The following is a 26,620-nucleotide window of genomic DNA, read 5'->3' on the forward strand; positions in this document are numbered from 1 at the left end:
TTGTTTGACATTTGAGCCAAAAAAGGAAATAAAGCTTCCATGAAACACAACCTTGTTATAGCAACAGCTTAAAAGGAACTTACTTAGCTTTGTGCAGTTCCTTCTCTGCACAGGAAGCTGGGAAAAGGGAGGCTGCAGATGAGGAATCCAGGAGTGCCGATTTTGCCACCAAGCTGTTCACAAACTCTGTGAAGTGACTGTCCACCTCCTTCATGAAAGCTGGCTTCAGTTGCTGACAGAGTAAAAAACACAGCAGCAAACTGTTAACTTGCTGGATACATTTTCATAAAATCTTTATATTCCTTTTTATCCTGGAGCAGGACAGAGCAAGGCATCAAGAAAACATTTCTGTATCGTGTACCAACAGTTGGAGCCTACTTGGATAACCTGGGCCAGTTCACACACCTCAGGCCAGAGGACTTTGATTAACATTTATCTTCTCCATCAGATTCAACACAGAATTGCTCTGGCCTTTTAGAAGACTTATCAGAGTCCTGAGAATTTAGTTCCTTAATGTTTAACCCCCAAAATGGGGAGCCAAGTGATGAAGCAGAGCTGAGAGCCAACCCCTGAGCTCCTGAACACTCTGCCAGCCAGCCATCACCTTCAGCACAGGCAAAAGGCAAGTCTCAAGAAATTATTTAAAATCTAATTGCACATCATGTTTTGTTTTCTTAATGCAAGTGTTTACTAGCCATGTTTGTCTGACCATCCTTTGCCTGGGATTTTTCCAGTTTGCCTCCAGATTCAAGGTGCAAGTCTTCCTACATGACATCCCAGATCAGAATTCCCAACTTCTATTTACTTTCTCATCTTGAAGGTTGAAAAGGGAAAGAAACCTATTTTCAAGGAGCTTTCTGGAGGAGAGAGGGTTGTGTGGAGACCTCACAGCACCTGCCAAAGTCTGCAGGGGACCTACAGGGAAGTTGGAGAAGGACTCTTCATGAGGAACTGCAGTGACAGGACAAGGGATGATGGCTTCAAACTGGCAGAGGGTAAGTTTAAATCAGATATTTGGAAAAAAATCTTCCCTGTGAGGTGGTGAGGCCCTGGCACAGGGTCCCTGGAAGTGCCCATGCTAAACAAAGCATTATTCATTCCCATCAAAAAATATGTATTTTTTGAGTAGTGTCTCCCCATTTTTAGCCTAATCTCTCCTCAAGTGAGGCTTTAGCAATGATATTTCCTTAAAGTACCTCTTCCCTTTGGCTGGCACTCTGCTGAGATTGCCTCCTCCTAACACAGCCCTCCAGGGCTGATACCAGCACGTGCATGTTTGCATTGGGAGAGCAGGACATGAGTTCTTAAAGGATTAAATCAAATACAAAGCAGAGTACAGACCCTACAGTAATTGTAACTAACTGTAATTACAAACCAAAAACCCTTGAAAGAATGCTATGCCATCAAAAGCAGAAGTTAGCCAATAATAAAAAATTGATGGCAAATTAGAAAGTTGAGGGAAGCAGCCTTTTACTTATAAAGCTGCAACAGTTCCCCAGAACTTTACTCATTCTAACAGATTTAGTAATTTTTGGCACTGACACCTGACAGCCCTGACCTAGTGAAGAACACACCATTCTCAGCTCCTTTTGGAATAAATAAAGGACTGGACTTTCAGACTGCAGATGCTTGAGTAACCCCCAGCTCAGCTCCTACAAATCCCATTTGACCAGGCTTTTCACAAGTCAAGCATCTGCCCTGAATTTAGATACCCATCACAGAAAAGGCAAACTGCAATCCAAGCCTCTGTTCAGTGGCTCCCACAACAAAAGGGCCCAGCACTCCAAGAATTCTCAGGTATTTTTTTCCCCACAGCCTTGAGACAACTGAAATAAATCTGCAAGCTGCATAACTCAAAGCTTAAAATCTGAACTTTGTGTTTTGGGAGAAAATTCAGCAATTAAAACACCACTGATTTTCTAGGATTCTCTTTGTGGGTAAGAAAACTTTCTATGAATCGTGTCTCAAAGCTGGTAACCAGAAAATTAAAAAAAGGAACAAGAGACACTCCTGGAGAAAGAAATCCAAGGTCAAGTTGTCCCCTTGCAAGCAGCTGGTGCTCCCTGGAACTTCCAAAGCTACTTGTGCTTCTCCTGCAAACACCCACTGCCAACAGTGATTAGCAACGACTGCTCTGTCTGCAGAGAAGTTACCAGGCTTGATCTCCTGTTCTCAGGAAGGATAAACAGGATAATACAACATCCAAAATAAAATTCTGAGCTGACTGCCCCTCTAAAGGGCTGAATTTAAGGAGTTTCAGCAAAAAAAACCACCAGCACACCTTTTGCAGAAGGCTATTTAAATACACCTTAGTTATACCTGTTATAAATGCCACACCACCTAAAAAGGTAGGGAGAAAAAGAAAAAAAACAGTGAAACAGGAAAATATCTCAAAGGTGCAAGGTATTTTTCTCTGTCTTCTAACTATCCACTCCCTACTATTCATGTCAAGCTGGCACAATTAGATTACTTCAGCTTTACCACAGAATTTTCTGCAATAAAATGATGCAAGAGTGCAGGGCAATTTGCCCTGAAGAACACGGGTGCCACAAAACAATGGTTAACAAGGAGGGTGCAGTTCATCCTTAGCCAATTTCATTTCATTTGGGCATAAATCACCTTAATATAACTTAAGACAAAGGCAGCCCACACAGATGCAGATGGTGCCAGAAACAACCAGTGCTATTTTCTATGAGGATATTGTTCACTGACTAAAAGAATGAGACCAGAGCTCAGGAAGGTCAGGGCAGCAGCAGCTGTGGGGTGCAGGCTCCATGCTGCCCTTTATTCAATGGACAGCAGGGCACAGAGCATTTTAAAGGCTCAGTATGCAAGCAGGCTGGCTAATCATCACACTGCCAAAAGTTAGTGGTAAGGCAATTTCCATTTTATTGACAGGTTTCAAAGTTCATTCTTATCTTTGGACTTCAACCTATTGGGGTCAAATCAGACAGAACCCCATTACATAAGATCATCCCTCTTGTGCTAAGTGGGACAGAGAAAGAGGGCTGGGGAAAAGTCACTGCACTCAATCTAGGACTGAATAGGGCTATTTGTGTTCCAGGACTAGTGACTCTCCAAAAGACTTCCAGGGTCAATTGTCCTGCTCCCCACCACAAGCAAGTATTGTGCTTACCTCAGCTTCTGCTATGAGCTGCATTTTCCTCGTTATCACGTGGTCCACATCAACCCAGCCTAAGGAAGGAAAGCAAATATTCAGTCTTTTTTTGTTGCATGTCTGAAACCACAAAAGCACAGCACACAGTAGTTCAGACACCAATTTTTCAACAGCATTTCTGACTTCTAATAGGGTCCCACTAAACTCAAATCAAAGCTGCAGGAAGTTCATAAACTGCAACCACATATTTTAGAACAACAGCACTGTAAGGCAGTCAACAGCTGAAAACATGCTGGATTTTATTTTTCATCAACAACTCTGCAAATATTCCCAAGGTCCCTAAACATATTCAGCCTTGAAGCAGCAATCAGAATGACCCTTAGAAGGTCATTTCCAAGTGTGCTGATTTTTTATCAGGGCTTTATCTTAAGCAGACATAAGCTTAGTTTGTCTGGAGGCCTCTGCATTGCCAACAGACAAGGCAGTCAGCCACAGCTATTAGTAAAATACCATGATCAGCTCTAAGACAGGCTAAATGGCAATTTGGACAGTTATCCTCTGCTCAAACCTGGCTATTCCCACTGCTTTTATCCCCCTGGAGAAGTGCTAGGTATCACTGTGACTGTACTCCTTAATTAAGTAAAGAGTCAGGTTTAACATGCCATCAATATAATCTGACTTTTGTCATTACTAACACCATTGGCCAATAGGTAAAGCCTCAAATGCCACCTTTCTTTCACATTAAAAACTACACATCTGAGATGCCTCTGACATCAAGAGGAACAACACCCACAGGTCAGACATTTCAGACTAGTTGTGTTTTAGGAGAAGCACCAGCTGATGTTTCACTTCTCCAATAACAACAACACAGAAGATAAAGTTACTTAAAACAGAGAGTCTTGCACATGAAGGAAAATCAAGATTGAAGCAGCAGCATCCACACCCCTAAAATACCAGTCAGAGTGAAAAGATAGCAGCAAACCTGGCCTTGTTCTTATCCTTTGGCATTTATAGCTGCAGCACCACCTTACACACCAACACACAGCCAGCATTACAACTTGCATGTTTGGTTTCTAAGACAACATTACCACTTTTAGAAAAAGAAGGTACTGAAGTGATTCCCTAATAAGATTCCAGAGCAGCATGAGCCATCAGATTTGCTGTAGAGGTGCCAAAGTTGTGCTGCTGTGAGACAAGAAAACAGACTGAGAGCACTAGCACAGTGCATAACGTGGCCTCTACACACAAAGCAGTTTCGTTTTCAGAGCAGGAAATGCTTCTGTGCTGCTCAGGAGCCTGTCAGCTTGTTTGAGCAACTGGCTTTAAGTATTTTAGGTAGGCCTGCTTGAGAGGTGACTCCAATTCCAGTACTGGAAGAGAGTACAACAACACAAGGAACTTTATCTTCAGTGCAGCTAAGATCAGTTGTTAGCATTAATTCCCCTTCCCAACAATCAACCAGGAATTTTGGTTTTTGTCTGTCTGCAGGAATTTTGGTTTTTTCCTATCTGCTACACAAGCTGTAGATTAAGGACAGACCAGCAACAACTGCCTATCACTTAGCAGACTTCTGATGTAACAACAAACAAGGAAACTGCTTAACACCATTGATTTTGGCTGCATCCAAGATCCACTTTTACAAAAATAGAACTCCTGGTTGCTAAGCATCTCACCTCCATGACAAAAATAAAAAACAACCAAACACCTCAGCATTTAAGCTCATTGTGCTGTTACATTTGCAGAACAACAGCAGCTTGGAAAACAATTTGAGAAGAATGTAAGATACCAGTGACCCACTCACCTCATGCACTTTGCTGGTCTCAAATAGATTCACCTCCCAATATATTTAAAAAAAAAATAGTTTCACAAGCAGCAGAACTGTATCTCCTTCAGATGTTCTCAGGGGCTCTACTCCCTCACTGTGCCACTCCACAATTGTATTCCTGGCCCACTCCTTCTATTAGTACTATGGGAAGAACTACCTTGTGCTGACCTGCTAGAAAGCAGAACAGAGCTGCTGAGCTCGAAGAACAACTAACCTTTCCCTTCAAAAAACTAAGAATTTGTGTCCCTTACCCAGCTGCCAATCTTCAAGATGATATCAAGTTTGCTTGAAGCCACCCAACAACAACCAAAGAGAACAGTACACATGGGAGTAAAGGAATTGCATTATCTCCTTTTAAAGATAAGCTAAAAATAAAATAACCAGTTCTTGGACCATATATTTCCTGTCAGATCTTGCCTTTGAAGCCTCAGTCATTAAAAACTCACATTAAAAACTACCCAGGCACAGCTCACTTTGGAAATAAAACACCCTTGCAGACTACAAGGCCTTAAAACTGGGTATAGCTTTACATATACCAAATGTCCAGCTTTAATGGCTGTACAAGAAATGAGGACAATCTCTGACCTGCTGATGCTGTAATTGCTAAATTGGAATTTCAAGTGTCCTCCTGTCACTCTAGTTGGCCTCATACTAGTGTGCATGCAGAGAAAAGATTAGAAATAGGTTTTAAAATCAAGATCTCCATGGCTTCAGTCAGAGCAACTCATAGGACAAAGTAAACTCACCTGTGAGATTGTCTCTCTCAACACAAAATCTTCTGTAGCAGAAAACTCACCCCAAACCAACCCATTCTGCTGCATTGCATCAGCCCATAAACCCAGCAGTGTCACAAGGCAGATACCAGGGAAAAAGCACATCATCTTTAATCACTCAACTTCCCTTGCACAAGACACCACTTATGTTCTGTCAGGTCACTGGAGAAGAGATTCATCACGTGATTTTGAGTCTAAAAGGAAATTTGCACTGCTGAGAAGTCCAAATCTTCACTTTCTTTTGACCCTGCAAAGGAAGCCTGGATCCCTCTGTATCACTTTGGGATTGCAACAGCATTATAGAAAAATGGACTCAAGGCTGCACTATACAAGGAAGCATATCTTTGCATTTAAAAGAAGTTGAGTTATGCCTTAAGAAGACAAAAAAATATATTTAAAGTCATGAGAAAGTTGTCTTGAAGACTGGTATCAAATAGTGGCCAATTTCAGAGGAGGCTTAAGCAGGGCTTGCTGTGGAAGAGCTTTGTTCACAGGGAGAAATTTTTTTATTTAATGGTCTTTGGTTCCCTTCCCATCAGCAAGGACATTAACAAGATCTTTAGAGGCCCACTGGTCTTGAGCTTGATCCTTTTAGAATGTGACTCCTCTGTACAGACCGAATTCCAAGCAGGTTCCAAAGTCAGAAGAAAAAAAATCACAGAACAATTTAATTGTAAGCTTTGTTTCTCTTTGAAAACCAAGCCAATAAAAAAAAATCACCTGAAGATTGAGAAAGCTTCTTAATTGTTGAGAAGTTGAGCAACTAAAATTTCACAAGATTGACAAAGTGCCTCTTCTAAAGGATCTTCTTGTCCCTTTTTCAACCCACTCTTGCACATCTTACAGATAAGTGACATTTGAAATGGGTAGAGCAGAGAATCACTCACATGATGTTGGGGCTGCAGCCTGGGATCCAAAATAAACCAGCTTTGTCATTTCTTGATAAGACAACTTCCCATTCAAGAAGTTAAAGCAACACAAGAAGAAGGATTTCATTATTGTCAGTCACCTGGATTTAAAGGCTCCCTCTCCAAAAACACTGAAGATGTTATCAGAAGCAAAGCAATATTAAAGCCAATCTAGTTCAGGGCTACTGTAAAGAGGGGAGGAGTTCCATATTGCTACAATACAACACACATTAATAATTTGAGCTAATGAGCCTTAATTCTTACTTATGGTAATTTATTTGGCTACTCAGCAATTAAAGGCAAGTTATGAGTAGACTCAGATGATCTGTTTAAAGAATTCACAGGCCACAGGTCACTGCACTGCTGGGCAAGCATTTAGCTAAAAATTCAGTTCTGCAGGGACATGGAACCCAAACAGCCTCTCCACTAGGAAAATCAGCATTCTCTGTATTATGCACCATGTCCCAGGCTCTTCACAAGACACTGCTGAGCCTTCACCCAAACCACAGGTTCCAAAACATGACAGCCCCTAGAATGATGAGAATCCACCTAGACAAAACAGCTTTTTGATCTATCTCCCAGAAACACATCCCAGATACTCGATTCAAGCAGCTGAAGCCACAAGAAGCAGCCTGTTGAAACACTGAACACTCATTGCTGTGAGTCATACAGCAAAGGCTGAATCTCTTTGCAAATTGCTCCCCCTTGGAGAGCTCTGTCCTCCTCCATCCCTCTGCAGGCACACAATTTGTGCATCACCATGAACTTTTGCACCAGGGATGATCAATAGTAACCTCACTGAAGATAACAGCCCTTTTCTAAGATCAGCATTACCAGCCAGGCTTACTCACAGCAAACAGATATGCCACCAGCTTGTTTGCAGATCAGCCTCCAGAGACACTTCCAGCCCTTGCCTGATATCTGGGCAAACAAGAACAGACTCCAAATCCACCTTTTTACTGCTCTGAACACACTATCTGAGCATTTTAGAGGCACTCATGTGCACACTTATGATCCATGTCCTCTCTAGCCTTTTAAGATCTGTCCATTCCAGGTGACTGGTACAGTCTGATACCAATATCCCATTAGGCAGAGCAGTTTTCTGTTTCTTTATGTATCTCCTGCTGAAAACATATAAGACTAATCTTATTAAGGAAGCCTGGCTTTTGACAGGGGATTATTGCCACCTAGATCATCTGCTGACTCTAAGCCAAGACCAAATTAGTTGTTTAATTACAACTCTGGAGCTAATTCAACAAAGAGAAATGATGTAGAAGACTGAAGTTCAGCTACGCTATCAAAGTGAAATTGCAGGCTGAATAATTACAAGATAGAAACAAATTAAGGCACAGAAGAAATCTTCTGGCAATCTCCAAGTTATGAGTATTTCCACACTTCTATAAAATTGGGTATACCTGAGTAAAAACTATTTGAATCTTAGAACCCAAACAATGTGACAGTCTTCAAAAGCACTGCAAGAAAAAAAAATAACCTCAACTGTACAAAAAGAAGAGTCAGACCTACTGTAGCTCTAAAGCCAATACATGTATTAAAATTATCCCTCTAAGCAATTTCAGATCAGCCAAAGGATTTGAGTTTTAATAAAGAAAGGATTAAGGGCCCAAAAGTTTCTGTAGACTTCTGGAAAAAAGTCAGCTGGCCCTTGACACCTGCACTCTTACTGTAGAAAGCAGATTGCGTTTGCTATAACCAGAGAGGATCAAGGGTGGGTAATCACGTTAAAGGTTTAGTTTTTCTATGGCAATAACTGCCACAAACATGCTACATATTCACTTCTGTACATTCTTGGCCTGGCTAGAAGCCCTTGATTGCAAACAAACATGCATTTTGTCTAAAATTCCTCACAACACCCAGCATGAGGTTGTTACAATACAAAAAAGCTGTTGCCAGACAGCAGACCATTAGCCTCACAGTGCCTTTGTGCCCATCAGCACTAATGCCTTAGAAACAGCTATTCAGGAGAGAATGGCCAGGACAAAAGAAAGAGAAAAAACATCTATGCCTGCTTCTCCTGAGAAATCCTCCCACCTCAGCCATGAAAGTCCTACCTAGTTACACAGGCACCCTGGAGTACCTGAAGAGGCCACTGTCTGCAGCTCAGCAACACTTCAGCTTCATAAACCTTCAACCTTCGGGTCACAGAGCTGCTGATTCAACTCCCCTGTTCAGAGGAATTCCTGACCAGAGGGATGCATCTTTCTCCCATGCCTCAAGGCATCAGATTCCTACCTCCCTGTGTTACTCCTGTTGTCACCAACCCTGAGCTAAGAAACACTTTGTGACACCTCTGCTCAACTGGCAGCAACCTTGGCAGGCGAGATGCGCTCAGGTCTTGACTAACCAGGATTCCTCCCTGCTGTCCTTCAGTGCAGTTTGTGTGGGATTTAAACCACACTGCACTGTTCCAAGCCAACCCACCAGGCACATGGACACTTGCAAGAGATCAACCCCAAGATGTTGGTTTGCTCCACACTCACAGCATCTCACCTGCAGTGAGGTTTTGTCACATCTCAGAGGTGTTAAAATGAACGGCCTGTAAAGACAGACACACCCACCCATCAAGTCCTAATTATCACTGCTCTATTTATTACTTACCCTTCATTTATTACAATTAAGGAGTTTCCACACATGAAAAGGTTAAAGTGGTAGAACTCTACTCCCAAGCCCAGCATCACTGGATTCCAGTAGCCACCAACTCCCTGCAATTTCCTAATACAGCCCCATTTGATCCAGTAAAATTATGTGCCACCAAAATCTTAAAATCACAGTTCTCCAAGCAGTTTGTAGGATGGCTTTCTCTCCAATGCATTTTATTTTTGATAAGAAATCTCACTTGCCCTAAACTTAAACATGTTCCAACTTCCATTTCAGTTGAAAAAAGTACTATTGAAATTGTGATGAGATCCAGAAGCATATCAGTGGGAATTATCTCCTTGAGTCACTGGCACCAGGATTTTGGATCTTGTACTCACATGGCACATTGTGATAACCTACTTTAGCTTTTTGCTTAATCTATCTCACAAAGAGAAAGGAAACAAGCTGCAGTTTCATCTCTAACCTCCTTATCATGGGCTGGAATATGGTCCAGCATAAACCAGGAATTACAGAGGGTCACACTCACAGTGCCACACAACTGTCCCTGCAACCCAAGGGACAGGGCAGGGCAGCTTTGACCCTTCCACAAAGCCAACTTTAGGCCACATAACTTCTAAGGTGACCACAAAACAAATGAACAGACACAGCAGTGCATTGTTCAGTTTTCTGGCAGCCAAGATTTAGTCGGAATGAACCTGACATGAAGGGAATCCCTTAGTGCACCCTACCTCCACCTGTCAGGTGGACACAGCACCTTAGCCTGATGTGTTAAAGACCATTTCCTTCCACCTTGAGAAGCCACATACTTAAAGGTTGTAAAGGAAGTGAGATGAAGTCCCAAAACAGCATTTACCAGGATTACTCAAAAGTGTTGCCAGGAGGCATTTGCACCATTTACAGCACTAATGAATCTCTTCCTCCTGTGACAGTTAATGACTGAGATCCCTGCAAGCACTGCAGTGCACAGCTCCTGAGGGAAAGCTCTGCAGGACAGCACCCCAAATAACCCACACCTGCTGAAGGGGTGCAGCTGGGACACAGGGAGCTCCACCTTCAGCCCTCCCACAGACAGAAAAACAGAAATGAAGGAGCAAAGAGGCACAGCCATGAGTAAAAAGGGCACCTTAAAGGAAATCACATGCCAGAGATGCAACCAGTGCTGAGCCACTGAGTCTCACCATTGCTTGAGTTTTGAAAGGACCTCTCACTCTCAGGTCTCCTCTGTGTTTCTTCATTCTCAGGGGTCTTGGAGGCTGCAGTGGAGCCAGCCTGGCGCTTCCTTACACAATCATCACCTGCCATGGTTACCTAGCTAGATCAGAAAAAGAGAGAAATAATGAATGACAAAAATCTCATTTATTGTTCAAGAATATATTTACATAAAGTTGGACTTTCTTCCCTTCATTGTGAATTCGGAGCAAGGATGAAGGAAATTCAGCATATGCTTGAATCAGTCATTTACTGTTGATCACACTTCCTTTCCCTTACCACAAGGGGTACAGGAACAAAGTAACCAAGTAAGTTCCCCTACCAAAACAACCAAAACATCTCCTTACATTACCCTCTTTTCCCTACAGATTTTAAAACTACTTAAAATAACTTAAGCTTTTGCAAAATCTTTAAAATGACAAAAAGCCCTCGCGATTCTTTCTGACAGCCAGGTGGACACCAAGACTTGTCTTCCACGAGCTGTGGCAGGTTTCCTTTGTGGAATCACCTGCAATATTTGAGCTGAGCCAAGCCCCTTCCTTGTCAAGTTCTCAGCTGCTGCTGCTAGAGCAGCTTCCTCAATGGATCCTTGTAGTTCTGCTTGACCAGACAATGGTTGTGTTGCAAACCAAGGAGAAACAGGAAGAGAATCAGGTTTGAACTACACCAGTTCCAATGACAAAGGTCACTGCTGGGGACAGAGCTGCCAGCAGGGAGCACCTGAAGCACCACATGCAGGTTGAAAACAGAATTTTCAGCTAATGAGAAATGGACAAAAAGACTCTAAATTGGTCACAAAGTGCTATCCCAGAACACTGTCCATAAAATTCATCTCAAGAACCTATTGGCAATGTAGCTACAACTAGGGACAATTTGCAGATTTTTTTCCAGAAAACCTCACAGGCATGTATGTAACCACATTTTCAAGCTTGATATATTTTTTCATCTTGGCACAAAGTGTGCAGCAGATGTGTTTAGCTGCTAGTGAACAGCATACGTGCACCAGCACATATGAGCTGTTACAGACAGGCCAGGAAAACTCAGGAACTGGTGAAAAAACAAATTAAGGATGGATTACCTCAGAATAAGGAGGCTGGCATGTCTGCAAAAGGGAAATAAAACTATGACCAGAGCTTTTCAGAACTCAACTTCCTGTGTTTGTCCCTCCAATAGGAGTCTCCTGTTCTCCTTTCAGACTACACAGCATACAGTGGAGAAAGACCAGCCGCCACCAAACAACAAATCAATAACTGGGCAAGTTTTCCAGCTCAAACAGAGGACCAGAAGTTTAACTCTTGTCTCAGGACACTTTTCAGCTCCTTCTTGAAGAGGTTAGGAAGGCATTCCTTCCTTACCCGTGCAAAGTAGTTTCAGCATCTAACTGAAAGCTTAACAGAAAGGAGTTAAAAATAACCAATCTCGGGATGGGGGGAAGGAAAAGTCATGTGCGGCATGAACTTTAAAACAATTAAAGAGTTAATAATTCAGATAGGCTAAGTATCATAGCACAGCCTTTTTCACACCGCAACACCGAAATCTGCTAGGGAAAATCTCTGAAAACAAACATTTTCCTAGTGTAGTTCCCATATGAACAGAGGTGCAGCATTACTGTACCTAAGCAATTATCAGCACATCAGAGCCTAAAGGACATCAGCCCTTCCCGCCCAGCTCTGCTAGAACCGAAACATTCAAGACACAATGCCAGGATAACTCCAAGATGTTCACCGCCCCCCTCACAAGAGGAAATCGCTCCTCACAATAGTAAACACTCTGAGGCCATCCACAACTGCAGATGAAGTTTGTAAAGCCACAAACCTATAAAAGATTTCCGAGCAGAAACTCCCGGATTTCACTGGCACCTGATTTACGGTGCTCGCAAAGGGCTCAGAGACCTTGAGCTTCTCCGCCTTCCCTTTGGACAAACTGATAATTAATCAGAAGATGCCTTGGGAGAAAAGCAACACTTTACAGTTCATCTCTGCATTTCAAAAGGCTCGGTGAGGAACAGCTAAGAATCACGGAATGGTTTAGGCAGAAAGGGACCTCCAAGATCATCTCATTCCAAACCCCTGCATCCAATGCTAATCACACTAGACAACAACCTTATCCCAAAGAGTTTCATCTCTTTAAAGTTTTCCTTCGAAAACTCCTGGCCCTCGGGCATAGCCGCAACCCGCAGACCCCAACCCTCGGTCCCTGCAGAGCGAACAGGACAGCGACCAAACCAAAGTTAAGGTCACCCCACAGCTCATCCGCAAGGCGCACGACAGCCGGCAGGAAAAGGGTTTGCGGACACCGCTGGGAGCTGCCCAAAGCGCTGCCGAGGCTCCGAGCCAGCCCCTGCCCCGCTACCTCCCCGCACACCCCCGCGCCTCCGCCTAGCCCCAGCCCTAAACGGTTGCGGGAGCTGCTTTCCCCGGGGGCGGGGCGGCGCGGACACGTTCCCGTGGCCGGTGCCGCGGTCGGAGCGGCCGCCAGCCCGCGGAGCGTCACCTCAGGGGCGGCCGAGCCGCTGCCGCCGCCTCCTCCGCCGTTCCGCTCCGCTCGTCCCCGCGCCCGCAGCCGCCTCTTCCCGGGGCTCGCGCACGTCACGGCGCAGGGGGCGGGGCGAGCGGCGGCACCGCCCTTTGGCCGAGGAGGCGGCTCCGCGGGGGCGGGGCGGGAGGCGCGCGCCGGGTGGGGGGATTGGGGGGGGCGGCACGTGAGGCGCACGTGGGGCGCGCCCCCCCCGCCCCCCCATTCCCCTCAGCTTCCCGCCAACCCCCCCAACCCCCTCAGGTATCGCCGCCTGCTCCCGGCGCTCCTCAGGCGGGAAGTTGAGTGAGGGAAGAGACGCCAAAAATGTGGTGACCCTGCCTTGAGGGTGAGGGAACACCAAGGTTGGTAAAAGCTCGCAATTCAAAGGGGCCGCAGTAATCAAAGTTGTATCACTAACCTACACACTTGACTTGGAAATTGGTACGCTGGTACCTGACCGGCTATAGGAACAGTGGGTTCTGGATAAAGTAGTTGGGAGTGGGTTTTGGATAAAGGGGTAAGGGAAAAGGAACGAGAGAGAGAAAGAGATTAATTAAAGAGAGAGAGAAAAAGAAAAAGAGATCACTAGTTCTGGTTCTGGCCTCAAGCCAGCTGAGGGAATGTCAGTCCTGGCTCCAGGGTGTCGATCCCAGCTGTGACCACCCAGCCCAAGGTCCAGGTAGCAAAGACCTGTCCTCGCCCTGAGGCCCCCCCTCCACTCCCCACACCCCAGGCACAAGGAAAACTTATTTAAAGGAACCAGGAGGACACTGAAGTCAAGGCTGGGAGGTCCCAGTGCTGTTATCTGTCCTTGTCCTTCAGCAGGAACACACAGGTTGTTCAACAAGTGCTTCCCCCAGGCTCAGCACAAACGTGTGTCCTACCCTCTGAGGTTTTTCTAAATGGTAGCCAGGGTAAGTATTTTTACAGGGGAGTAAAAATGGAGTGCCCCCCAATTTGAGTCATCCCCCAAGAAGTGCTGTTCCGTGTCAAGGGGGTGTTCTCCCTCACAAATGTTGCCCTGAGGAGTGGAAGCTCAGCTCTACAGTTTGGGGGAGCTGAGAGCGGGTTTGGGTGGAGACCTCTCATTTAAGTCCCAGCTGTGCTCCACAGGGACAAAAACTGGGACAAAGGCTGCTCCAGAGGGCCGAAAATGGGCCAAAGGCTGAGGTTTGTACCTTGCTTTCTCTCTCTCCCCAGACAGACACAGGCTCGTGATGGAGGGTGAGTCACAGAACACGTCACCAGCAAACAAACTCTAGTAACCTCCTGTGAGCTGCATTTCACACTGCAAATGGGAAAGTTTTCCCAAAGCGAGGGGAATTTATCCACTAATCTCTTACTGGCAAGTACACACTCTCCTCTTCCTCCTCACGACATCAGGGCTGTGCTGTGCACGATATGCCCCCAGGTGCACCTTGAAAGGTCACCTCAAAACAAGGTACAAAGTTACAATGCACTAATAAAACATTGCTGTCACTTTTGACAGGTGTGTCAGACCTGTTACTAAAATTTTTTTTGATTAACACACACCTCAGACACACATTTAAATTGTAGCTGCTGAAACTTTCAGAAGTTGTTTCAAATATCTGTGGGGACTCTTGAGCAGAGCCACTGAGTGAAAAAGTCTGAAACTGATTTATTTTGCAATGTGTGTTCACGCTATTATCCCATCACTCAGCTTTCATGCTGCTTAATAAGAAAATTCTTAAAAATGAAAAGGAAAACCTAAAAGCCTTATCATTGCTGAAATGCAATGGGTGAGAGCAGCAGGAATTTTCACATAAACTCATCCCTGTTCTTAAGAAGTCAACTTTAACACAGTGCTGCTTACAGATACTTTCAGGTCAGGCTGTATGTGATCTGTGGTGCCCTCACTCCAAATGTGCTGTGCCAGCTATTTACAATGAACTTGTGGGGCCAGCATTGGCTGGGCAAGCAAGTGTAAACAAAATAAAAATCAAAACCAACAGAATACTCAAGGTACAAAAATATCCTAAGGTTCAACAACTTCTTGTTGAAACTGTTTCATCCAATTCCTAAAAGCCTGACTCTGGGTGGTAGAAAAATGGGGTTACTTTAATAGAAAGAAAAGTGCAGCTACCCTTCAGAATAAATTTGCTTTGGTTATTTTGCCCCAAAGAGGCTGTACAGAGGCGCCACCAGATTTTATTGGCAGCTCTTGACAAATCTGTCAGGCCTGTGACAAGCCCTGAGCTCCCTCCCTGCTCTCTGGGATTTTCCCTGGAAGAGCTTTTTCACAGCCTTCCTTCCCTTCTCTTTGGAGGCTGTTTGCCTGCAGCTCCCCGAAAAACCAAGTGCCTGCTCTCCTTCCCTTCCTTCCCACTATTTACAGGCAGCTGGGAGAAGGCTCTGCCTCCTCTGCTTCCTGCCACTCACGCCCATCACCTGCTATTGTCTTTGCCACTCCAAATTGCTGCGTTGTTTCATCAGCGGCATCATTTACCCCGCTTGTCACCACGGTGCTTGTAATCCTGATTTTCTGGAGTGTGGTACATGAATCCTCATTGCCTTGCTCAATGATTGCCCAAGCACAGCAGTTCTGAGCACTCCTGCCTGAATCACCGCGTGGTCGTTCCCATTGTTGACACGGGAACCTTGGCTCTGATACCCCAATTTCCTCCCTCAGCTCCACTGGCTTTCACCTTCCCAGCTCCAGGCAGCAGCTTGACTTTAGCAGCACTGCTTGTTTCTTTATTTTCCTTTCCTTTCCACAATGCTCTCAGGCACAAGGTGTGATTTTTAGGGATCTCCTGTGCAGGGCCAGGAGTTGGACTCAATGATGCTTCTACCTCATGACATTCTCTTTCCTTCTCTTTATTTCTTTCCTGGGTCCTCCTGTCATTTTCTGGCACTACTGGAAAATAGATGTGATTAATACTGCCTGCTTTTAATTCTGAGTCACTCTAATTTATTTTCTATTTTAAGAATTTTGGTATCAGTCAGCCTAGGGAGTGAGCAGCTGTGGCTCTTTCTGCTGCCCACATTTATTGACCAGGATGATTAATCCTTTAAAACTCCTATCTTAGCTTTAAAATCAGTCACTTGAGATCCTCAATGGCTTTCACACATGCCAGCAGATCCTACAATTAACCCTTGCAAAGTGTGGTTTAGAATTTCCCCACGTGCAGGGAACATCCTGATAGATAAATGAAGGAGCTCCCTCAAGTGGTGAAAAATATTGTTACCTGTTCCACTTAAATGTTTTCCTTTGAAAAACATTAAGAAAAGGACAGCAATGTCAGATTTAGAATGCAAAGCCAGTTATAAATACATCATTGAATGAGCTTCCATTTTTACATAACCAGAAATAATGGTGTGCATGTTAGACTGAGGCCAGAACTCGGTCAGGCAAGTGCTACAGTTAGAAAGGAAATAGTTCAAGAACCTGTGGAGGACTTCAGCCTGATCTGATAATGCATGACTGAATTTTGGCAGGAAAGCCAAAAAGTAGCTCCAGCAGATATCATATTTTTGAGGATGCCTGAAGTGTTTATAAATCATAAAGTTTGCTTTTTAAAAACTCCAGCTCAACTTTCACAGTTTCTGCTATCATCATGTCAAGATTTTGTCCATAAATAGCCTTGCTCCTGTGTGAGGCATAGAGTTTTCAAAATATTTGGTGTGAGAGATTCAGATCAGCAAACTTTGTGGAAAAGGCAGAAGCAGCAGCAGCTACACTCACTTTCCAAGCCACAAAGGTGCTGGTTTTGCTGGCAGATGAAAGAAAGAAATGCCCCCATCTCTCTCAGCAGAGGGCAGTGGTAACCTTACTCAGAATCACATTGCTTGTTGCTACTGAACTGAAATCATCCTTGGGAAAAAAAAAAAAAAAAAGAAAGAAAAAGAAAGTGAAGCCCTACTGCAAACCATCGTGGCTTCCTCTCCCAGCCAGGAATTCAAGTGATGAACTTGCCATGACCAAGCAGGAGGTGCAACAGCCAATTTCATTGCTGTGATTCCATTGCTGAAAGGGAAACCTGCATTGTTTTTTTTTTGAGGAGTAATTAATCTGGCCTTTCCCTACCATTTTAGGTAATAGAATGGATCTTGCCAGCTGGGATGGTGTAATAGCTGGGGTTATATTTGTTTAAGTTGAGGAGGTTATTTCTTCAGTATGTTTAAAAAGGAGGTGATCCTTCTAGTCTGGCTAAACATCAAATTATGAGAGGTATTGAACCTGTATAAATACTGTCTCACCCCACTAAGCTGAACTGTGCTCTCTGAAGCTGTTCTTTACCCTCTCTGCCACACCAGCTTTCTCCTTCTGCTGGTCTCAGAAACAACTTCACCTGGGTCCCAACCACATTATACAACATCATTGTTCTCCTTGTGTCACCAGCTCAACCCAGCCTCAGATTTATTCTGCAGCATACTCTGCTGCTTATTAAAAATGCATGAAAATATTGAACTGCCTCAGTGAGAGGGTCTCTGAAGTTGTTTCAGCAGGAATACATGGAATTAAATGTGCAGTCAACCCTGGAAGGGTGACTTCAGAGAGATGCATTCCAGAACAAACAGATCTAGTTACCAGTATTGACTCTCCTGCATATAATGACTTTCTAAATATTTTTGTGGAAACAGGGCACTGAACTTGGCCAGCATCTCCTTCCCACTCCTACAGCAGCAACTGTCCATGCTCCTTGTGACTCCACAGACTGCCAGCTGTGTTGCACACCTGGGACCCTTCCTTGTGAAGGTCAGACATTTTATATCTAATTTAAAGATGGCTTACTGCTCTTGTGGTACTCTCTGCCTCTCCATTTTTCATAAGCATGTGCATCCTTTCTCTTTTCCTAAATAAATACAAACCAGTTTGCTATTGCTCTCCCCACAGCTGCTGAGGTGGAGAAAACAGTGTATGCCAGTATTTTGTATCAATTCCTTGTCTGCCATTTATTTGGTACAAATGTGCTGACTGCTGATGGACATGGAAGAGAATCCTTATGGAATGAGAGATCCAGGATGATTCCCAAGACAGCTCTTTGCAGGTAATCATGCAGTTCTACCTGTTCTGTACTTTGCAAAGTGCAAGTTCTGGGGACAAATAACTTTTTGTTTGCAGTAATCAAGTGGGAAAGATGTGAGACAAAACCCACTGATTTGCTATGGTGAGACTGGATCAGCCTTTTTGGGTATGAGATCCTCGGGGTCATCAAGGAGAGACCTGCAGAGAAATGTCAAGCAGGGAATGTCACATGGGGAGCACCATGGAGAAGTCCAAGAGCATTGAAAAGGCAGCTAGAATCAGAATGCCAAAAGTGATTGATGAAAAAAGTATAAGGACAGGGGGAAAAAAATAATCCCCATCAGAACCAGGATATATTTCTCAGAGGAAAACAAATATCTCCATTAAGCCACAAAAGATTGACTCTCTGCTGTAAACTACGAAAGAAAACAGGTTTTTACTCTCAGTGTCAGACATTTCCTCTTTTCCACCTTGTTTTAATCTCTGCAAAAATAGATGACATGTACCAAAAGTCGTCCCAAGCAGGACACATTTCTAAATCTGCCCAGCCAGCTCTTTGGTTGTCTCCATGGCAATGAGGCAGCACATCCTGCTGCTCTCCCTTCTGTGAGTGCCTTTCCCAAGTTTGACACGGACTGACAACACTGTGCCTTTGTAGCTCCCCTGCCAAAAACCTCCCTTTTCTTTGCTCAAGCCCTGTCCCATCTGTTCCTTCCTGCTTCTCCCTGAGTTTAGAAACACCTGGCTAGAGGGGAATCCATCCATTGCTTCTCTGCTGCAATGATTCAGGCCAAGGAGGGACTGGAGAGGGCAGTGCTTTCCTGCTTGGGAAGAAGTTTTGGATGATGGTAAGGGAGAACACTGCAGGGGCCAGGAGCATAAACAAAGCAGAAGGAAGGAAAACCCAGAATAGTCTCCCAAAAGAATCTCACTGAAACTTGGCACCACGGGCCATAGCAACAAATAGAGCAGTAAAGAATGTACAGCCTTGGTACAAGGCAGTGCTTATTGAAGGAGATGACAAGCGTGAAGGAACACTTCCAAACCTCTGAATTCAGATAGATCTGTGTCACAGCTGAGTCTCTGGCAACTCTCAGCAGCATTTTGCTGAAAGTGGAGAAAATAGGAGTTACAAAGCTGAAAGAGGCATTTTTGCTATCAGCTGAAGACTGGCAGATATGGGAGGTTCTAACAGAACTACACCAGGAGGTGAAGCAATCTGCAGGGCTTGCTGCAGTTGATCTGCCTTGGGCTGAGTTGATGTGGTTACAAAAACATCTTTGTGCTCAGCACTATTCCGTTGTTGGCCTAGTGCCTTGAGGCTTACAAGCTTTGGAAATATGGATGAGGAGATGAAAACTTGAGCTTGTTTAAAGGATTTAAATCTGAAGATGGCAGGCCCAGGAGAGGGATTCTGAGTTCAGGCATGTAGGTCATGCAAGAGAGGTCTTGTCTTCACCAAAAAGTTAATGTGAAATATAGTAAAAGTGTTCCTGTTAGTTCAATCCTTGCCCACACAAAAAATCCCTCATTGCAAAAAGTGGCTGGAGAGACATAAATTGACAAAGCAACCAGAGAACAAGGTAAACCTTGAGTGAATTCACTTCCTCCTTTACCACTGCTGTTTCTCTACAGTAGGGACCCACACTAAGGACCACCATCAAATCATCCAGCAGTGCTCACTCCCCACAGTTTTCCCACTTGTGCTTTCCTTAGGGGCTGCTGACTCTGCTCTCTATTTGTGAGCTTCCCCCAGCTCCAAAAGGCCTCCAGTGTCCTCAGTACAAGTCCCCACCTTCAGCACAGAAATCTTGGGTTTATTATTCTGCAACTGTGTCTAGCAAGACCTCAGCTTCCTGTTGCCTGCTGATCAGACACCAAGTTATGGAAGAATCTCTGGCATGATGCTACTGTAGTCTATGATTTTCAGAGCAAGGATCCAGGCTGAAAGCTTTCTGGTGACATTCCAAGTAAGCTGTCATGAGAAGAGAATCCAACACCCAAGACCTCAGTGCTTAGGGAAAATCAGAGGGTTTCATCTACTCCGAAGAAAAGATTAGAACTATAAATGCTAACTCAGTAACTCCCCAGGAATGAGCATGTGCCATGCTGAGACTGAATGCATCATTAGCAATTCCCTGGGGCCGGATGTCTATTTCAGACTGCACACTATAACAGCTCCAGGGAACATACAACCAGGGGATGCTGATAATTTCACAGTTTCTGCTTCCCTGTGAGGCAGAAAATAGAAGTGCTCTGAAGCTCTTTCCCAGGAACACAGAAGTAACGTTTTCCAAAGCCATCAAAAGCAGAGGAAGATAGGTGTGTTCTCTGCAATCTGGGAGAGAGGGAAACAGAATAATCTGCTGCTCTGGCTGCTGAAGGAGGCTCTTGGCTGATCAGCAAGCTGTGTGGACTGAAGCTATGGAATATGTAGAAAAAAGACTGTAGGAAAGATTTTGGGGAGGCGTGTAACGTTGGCTCAGGTAGATGGATATCTCAGAAGCACATGGGGTCCACAGTGGGTTCACACCACACCAGTGCCTCCCCTCACAGCACAGATTAAATGCTTCTAGTACATTCATGCCAGGATGACAGTGGAGGCACAACCACCACTAAAGACGGCTTCAAGCATCTGCAGCTCTTTATTATTCTACAGCACAACCTTTTACACTCTTCATCTTACATGCATCACACCTCTGTGCCCTCTGCACGCCTGGCACTCCATGTCTCATTACCTTTAATGCTGTTCACCTGCCTGTCACAGCTGTAGCCCATTAGGGATGAGGCTCGGCCACAGCCCCACTCCCAGTTACCACAAACTGTGTACCTACAGCACATTCACACTTTATCACAGTGGGGAAAACTTCCAGGACAGATGACTCAAGGTAATTTGGTAGTGTGACTGCATCCTCAGAAAGAGCAGACAAAAAGGGAAAGGCAGACAGCCAGGCGGTCTCTAGCACGCTGAGGTCAAATTCCCCTTTCTGTCACTCTCGGCTCTGGGAAAGCTGAGGACGACTGAGAGGTACCAGCCATGCTCTGGTGTCTGCTGGCAGAGATGGGCAAGGCCCCAGGCAGACTGAAACACAGCTCCTGTGAGCACAACCATGCAATCTCTGCCATCAGAAAGATGATGCCCTGGTTTTAGGGATGCTCCTGAATGTCTCAACTTCTCTGCATAGTTTGGATTGCACAGTAAATGCCTCGGCTGCATGGGATGTGCTGTTGGCTCTGGGGAGGCATTATTTCAGGTTGGCTGCAGCTGGGAGTATGTAGCATGACTTCAGGCCTCATTAGATGCACACTTGACAAGTTTTCTGCACTAACATAAAGGGAAGAAAGGTTTCCTTAACAAAACAAGGCTTGTACAGTTGTCCTGTGTGTATGAGGAAGGGCGTGTCTGTCTTTCTGCCCCAGCTGTCTTTTTTCTCCCAGTAACTTTTGAACTTCTTGGCCAGTTTTATGCAAATTGGATTGAGAGATGAAGGTTCAAGAAATATTCAGTTCCAATGGCTTTTGTAAAAAATGCAACCTAGTTAGGGGACAGAGTCTTAATTAACACCCCGAATGGAGGAAACTTTTTTTGGAACAGGAATTTCAGCTGGCAGCAATCGCTAGTCCAGTCTCCTGCTGAAAGCACAGCCAGCTTCAAAGTCAGATGAGGCTGCTCAGGACCTCATTTTGCAAACCTCTGAGGTGTCAGGAATCTACTCTGGACCTCAGCTTCACAAAACAAATATACTGAGAGCAACACCTTTGGCTCTGCCAGACAGAGAATTCATTTCCCCCTCTTTTAAAGGAGGTATAGAAGTGGCAGCCCATGGTAAAGCCTGTGACAATCCCCACACCAGCCATAAGGCTCTGCTTATGTTAAATATATTTAAGCAGCAGCTACTTACTTTATTTTGGCATTGTTTGGTAGTTAATGATTCCAAGTACAAAGGTCAGGCTGAGAGACACAAGGCTTTGTGTATCCCATTGTTTGATTTACCAGAAGCTACAAGGGAAGGAGTGCTGCTCTGTATGAGTGGGAACTACAAGCTACACATCCAGCCTGACAAGCTAATGAGAACAAGTCATTCATTAACAGGAGACTTGCTGCTAGGCAAACACACACAGCTGGTATGGGAGAAGAATTTGGATGTGAAATGAGACAGTGTAGTTGGTTTTTTTATAAGACATTTCCTATTTCAGCAAGTTTACAGTCTAAATAAAGACCACACAGAACACATTAAGCGCCTGATCAGAGTAAAATTTGGGCTTATGTCTTTTCTAAAAGGTTTGGTAATGAGCAGAGAGGCAGAATTTGCAAGGAAAATGGAAATATTTGCATGTTTAACAGAAGGAACAAGTTTTAGATTTAAGTGAGATTTGATTATAAACGTAAATCCTGCTCTCTTGAGTACCAGTCTATTCTGTACACACACACACAAATGCATTCACAGAAGCATCTTACAAAACTCTGGTGCCTTCTCCTGCTTCAGTGCCTACTATTATTTCTTTTTTTTTTTTGAGTTTCACACTAGTAAGCATTTTTTACAGGATCAACATTAAAGTCAGAAACTGCAAAGCATAGCTATGTAATAACTGTTTGAGGAAGGAACACAGTGTCATTTATTTGAAAGATAAAGTAAGCATTTACAATTCTTGCATAATCAAATGAAAAAGCTTGTCAAGGAAGAATCTCTCCAGACTTTGTGGAATGAAACAATAACAACATTTGAGAGCATACTCTGACTTTCAAAGTGATTTAACTGTTTAGGAACATTGCACAGAGCATGACACCATCCATGGCCAGAGCAAGGCTGGATCCCTGCCATCCTAAATGTGTAACACAGAACAGCAATCCTGCAAAAAGCTGTATCCTCAGGCTTCCTTATGAGATCAAAGGTTACATTCACAAGTGTCTAGAACTGAAAGCAATACTAGGAGTGCAGTCACTGTGGGATTCCTTATTGTAACAAAGGCATCTTCTGAAGATGGGGTTTTCAGCACAACTCAGAAAAGGGAAGTGAAGGTACTGGGGAAGATGGAGGGGAAGGAGATATTAGGGGAGAAACAAGAAGCAAAGAACATGGAGAGGAAGCACTGCTGGCTCCAGACTCTAATGATCTTTTCCAGCCTAAATGGCTCTGATTCTAATTCCATCTTATTTTAGCTTCACATCTTGTTTTTGATGTATCTTTATTTTGTTTTGGACTGCCACAGAGGTTATGCTGATGGAAAGCCAGCACAGCAGCCATCAGAGGAATCTATGCTGGGACAAGGCTGCTCTCCAAGGCACTGGTGGAGGAACTGCAGCACAGCAGTGCTCTGAAGCATTTGCTATCACTTAACTAAATGTCAGCTCTCTGGATACAAATCTCTCACTGAGAGGAAACAGAAAACACATGAAGAAAAGCTTCCATCTGCAAATCAAGAGAACCCCCTCACTGTCCAATGAGCTGCTAAGATTTTAAATTAGGAATCATAAAAAAATAGGCTCCTAAACATAAATTAAGGCAGTGCTAGAACTCTGGTGGCAAAACATTCCTATTGACCCACCTGCAGCTGAATGCCTAAAAGCCTGAATCATCATCAGCACAGTCGAGGGACCTCACATTACCTCAGCAAATGTACTTTATCACTGATCATTGTGCAAGCTTAGTACTAATTTGCAATTCCCAGCAGATGCAGAGACTTGTCATCATTTTTGTTTGGTAGAGGCAACATGTTCCACAGAAAAAGGCAAACAAACAACATTCTTAATGTTCTTATTAGCATACTCTTCTACAGCCTTTGGTGCCTGGAACAGATGCTTGGGAAGGGTGGTGCAGCTGTAGAACTTAGAAAAATATATTGGACAGAAAAGAAATTCCTGAAGAAGTCCTATAATCTCCTTAATTCCATCTCTCCCCACCTCTGGCTCCACTCTGCTGGAGGCTGTGAGAGGTTATGTGTGGTACCCTGATGGGTACAGCCCCTGCAGAACCTCAGCAGGGGTAATGTGCTGCTGCTGACAGCTGACAGATACATGCACAAGCTCCACAGCTCTGATCCGTGAGGCTGCTTAGTTACCCAGCATAGCTAACCCCAAAACACAGGGCCAAATAAAGGAAGAATGGGGATGCCTGAGATGCTGTGGTGAGCTGGCTGTCTCTACACACTCATCTTTTCCACTACAACACCGTGTGCCCAGTCCCTTTCCCCTATGCATGGAGCCCTTCCTTTGCTGGCATCAATGTTTGTGGCAGTGTCAGAAGAATGGTTTGAATGAAGACAATGCTGAAGCAGCAGAAAAGACAGACAAAAGGCTGCTTCCACAGAGGAGGAGGATGATTTGGGTGGTGGGATACACATTTGTGAGAGTGTGTACGTGTAGTTTTTTTTTATCTAGGGTGGAAGAGAGTTATTGACAGAGGAAATTTCATCTGCCAAGGGCTGCATGTGAACCCTTCTGTACTGTTGGGCAAAAACTTCCCCAGAAAGCTTTTCTCTTCACAGACTCTCACTGAACAAGCATGAGAGTACCCCAAGCCATCCTGCATGCACTGTACATAAATGCTAATTTAAATCATAATAGCGATTCAAAATAACTTTTAAGACAACACTGAAACACTATCTATTGTGCCAGGACAGATCTGGGCAGACATTTTAAGAGCTGTCAGTCAGAGATGAAAGGCTGAGCGTTTGAACAGGTTACACCAAGAAACAACACCCTCCTTTGATACAACTCAGCACTTCCAAGCTTTCAACATTTACTGCAGAGTAACTAACCTTGTGTTACAGAGCCTTTATCAGATTCTTAAATCTCCCTTTTTGGTTTTAAAGCCTTTCCCCAGTACCCCATGGTGACTGAACCCCAGAAGCCAGGTGGCTGCCTGGTATCAGGTGGGTGCAGCCTGGAGGGGTAGAGGGACACAGAGCAGCACTGCCCTGGGCTGTGTGGGGAGCAGTACCCATTGCCTTGCTGACACCCCAGGAGAGCTCCACAACTTGTTCTGGCACTGAATAAAGGCACAGAAATCTTGATGTACACAAATATCCCTCAATCAGGCTTCTGCTGTTCTACTCACTTAGCAAATACCTTAACTAATACATCTGCATCTTAAATACCCATCAAATATTTCACACACATCTGTTTCTCTGTACAGCCTTGGTAGACAGAAGGTCTATGATCAGGAAGAAGAGCAAAGATTACTGCTGGAATTAATTTTTAAGCTGCCACCAGCATCCTTCTAGCTAATTTTTCCTAAGTTCCAAATAGAATCTACCCAGTTAACACTCAGGCTCAGGAGCCCCCAGTTTGTCCACAGGCTCCTTCTGGCACAGAACCCACACTTCAGGCAGAGGACAGTTAGACTGTCATGCACAGTATGACGTAAGACTGCTCAGCCAGCAACTTTTTTGAGTGCGTGATTTTTGGAGCACACTGTGGATGAGGAGCAAATGCATTGTCAGTGCTTGTAAGAAGCTTTAAGAAATGGATATACCATTAATATTTAAAGTCAGTTCAGAAGTGTTTCTAGAAATATCACATTTCTTCTCAGGCACATGACTGTAACCTCAGTGCTGCCTTGGTCCTTTTTACCCCTTACTTGAACAGCTCATGAATGGCAGATTGACTGGAAACCCAAAATCACCAGGACAGCAACTGTTACTGATGCCTCACTAACACATGGTGCCAGACCTCTTCCCAAGAAATTACCCTTGAAAAACAACCTGTTCCTGATGCTTCATGAGGCTGATAAAAATAGATGGCATTGGTGCAGGTTTTACCTCTTGGCTTTGCATGGTTAATAACCATGACACTCTGTGAAGTAAATACTTATTTTAGCCTCCATTTAAACAACAAGGAATGGTGTGGCTGTCATCAGTAACTCAGCAGCACGGAGTCCTTTTCAGTTTGGGGAGTTTCTTGTTTATATCCCCATTGCTCTTCTAGCAGGGACCAGAAGAGCTGTCACCAACCAGGGCATCCCCTGTTTATATGACAAAGTTGATGAGGGGATCAGTGGACCAAGTGGGGTGTTGTTATTATAGTGTTGTTATCATATTTCTAGAGTCCCATACCTTCTGGGTGGTTTTCTCACAAGCAGCTCTTCACAGCAGTGTTGTCCCTGCTGCTTCACCAGAGCTCCTCCAAGGCTCTCCCTGACTGGCCAGCCCACCCCTTTTATCCCAGTTATCTTCATTAGCCACAGCTGCCACCCAATTAAGGACATCACAGCTGCAGCCCATTTAGAACAACTAGCACTGGGGCAAGGCCACTTATACAATACATAGATTTTACTAGGACTCCTACTACAGTGGGGCACAGTCTGAGGGTCTCGCTTGTTTAGCACACATCAAAAATTGGCTGGAGCTCTGGGTTTGCTTTTTCTACAGGGTACAGCATGATCTTTAAAAACTATTATACAGCAGCAAAACCTCCATGCTGCTACCCTCTTCTTGCAACAGGCCTTCTTAAAAAGGCTCTGCCTGACCCCAACCCCTTGTGTGTCAGACAAGTTTCCTGCAGTTGGACATTAATGTAACCCACAGCAAGCTGTTCTATGAGCAGAAGGTGCTGGGAGAGAAAATGAGGGATTTCATGAGATCTGAGGAATAAGAACACTGCTTAAATCCAATTCTCCTTGGTGCACTTGAATAGAACAGTCTCTTGGTACTTGTATATTCTTT

The 26,620-nt window shown here is 44.3% G+C and overlaps 1 protein-coding gene across 3 annotated transcripts in view; it reads right to left on the minus strand.

Annotated features, from left to right (window-relative positions):
* The window catches only part of SOAT1 (sterol O-acyltransferase 1), a 38,543-nt gene extending 12,464 nt beyond the window's left edge, over positions 1–26,079 (minus strand). Inside the window, exons 1-4 of one of the 3 annotated variants that reach the window (XM_064719860.1) lie at positions 26,012–26,079; positions 10,419–10,552; positions 3,137–3,195; positions 84–232 (exon numbers count right to left, since the gene is read on the minus strand). In XM_064719860.1, coding sequence (XP_064575930.1) covers positions 84–232; positions 3,137–3,195; positions 10,419–10,542 — 332 coding nt within the window. In that variant the 5' untranslated portion in view covers positions 10,543–10,552; positions 26,012–26,079. Of the gene's footprint in view, positions 1–83; positions 233–3,136; positions 3,196–10,418; positions 10,553–12,942; positions 13,066–26,011 lie in introns of those variants that run through there. The other 2 variants (XM_064719859.1, XM_064719862.1) reach the window with 2 other exon arrangements.
* Positions 26,080–26,620: the final 541 nt, after the last annotated feature.

The sequence above is a fragment of the Zonotrichia leucophrys genome, chromosome 8, assembly GCF_028769735.1.
Source record: "Zonotrichia leucophrys gambelii isolate GWCS_2022_RI chromosome 8, RI_Zleu_2.0, whole genome shotgun sequence".
Classification (NCBI taxonomy): domain Eukaryota; kingdom Metazoa; phylum Chordata; class Aves; order Passeriformes; family Passerellidae; genus Zonotrichia; species Zonotrichia leucophrys.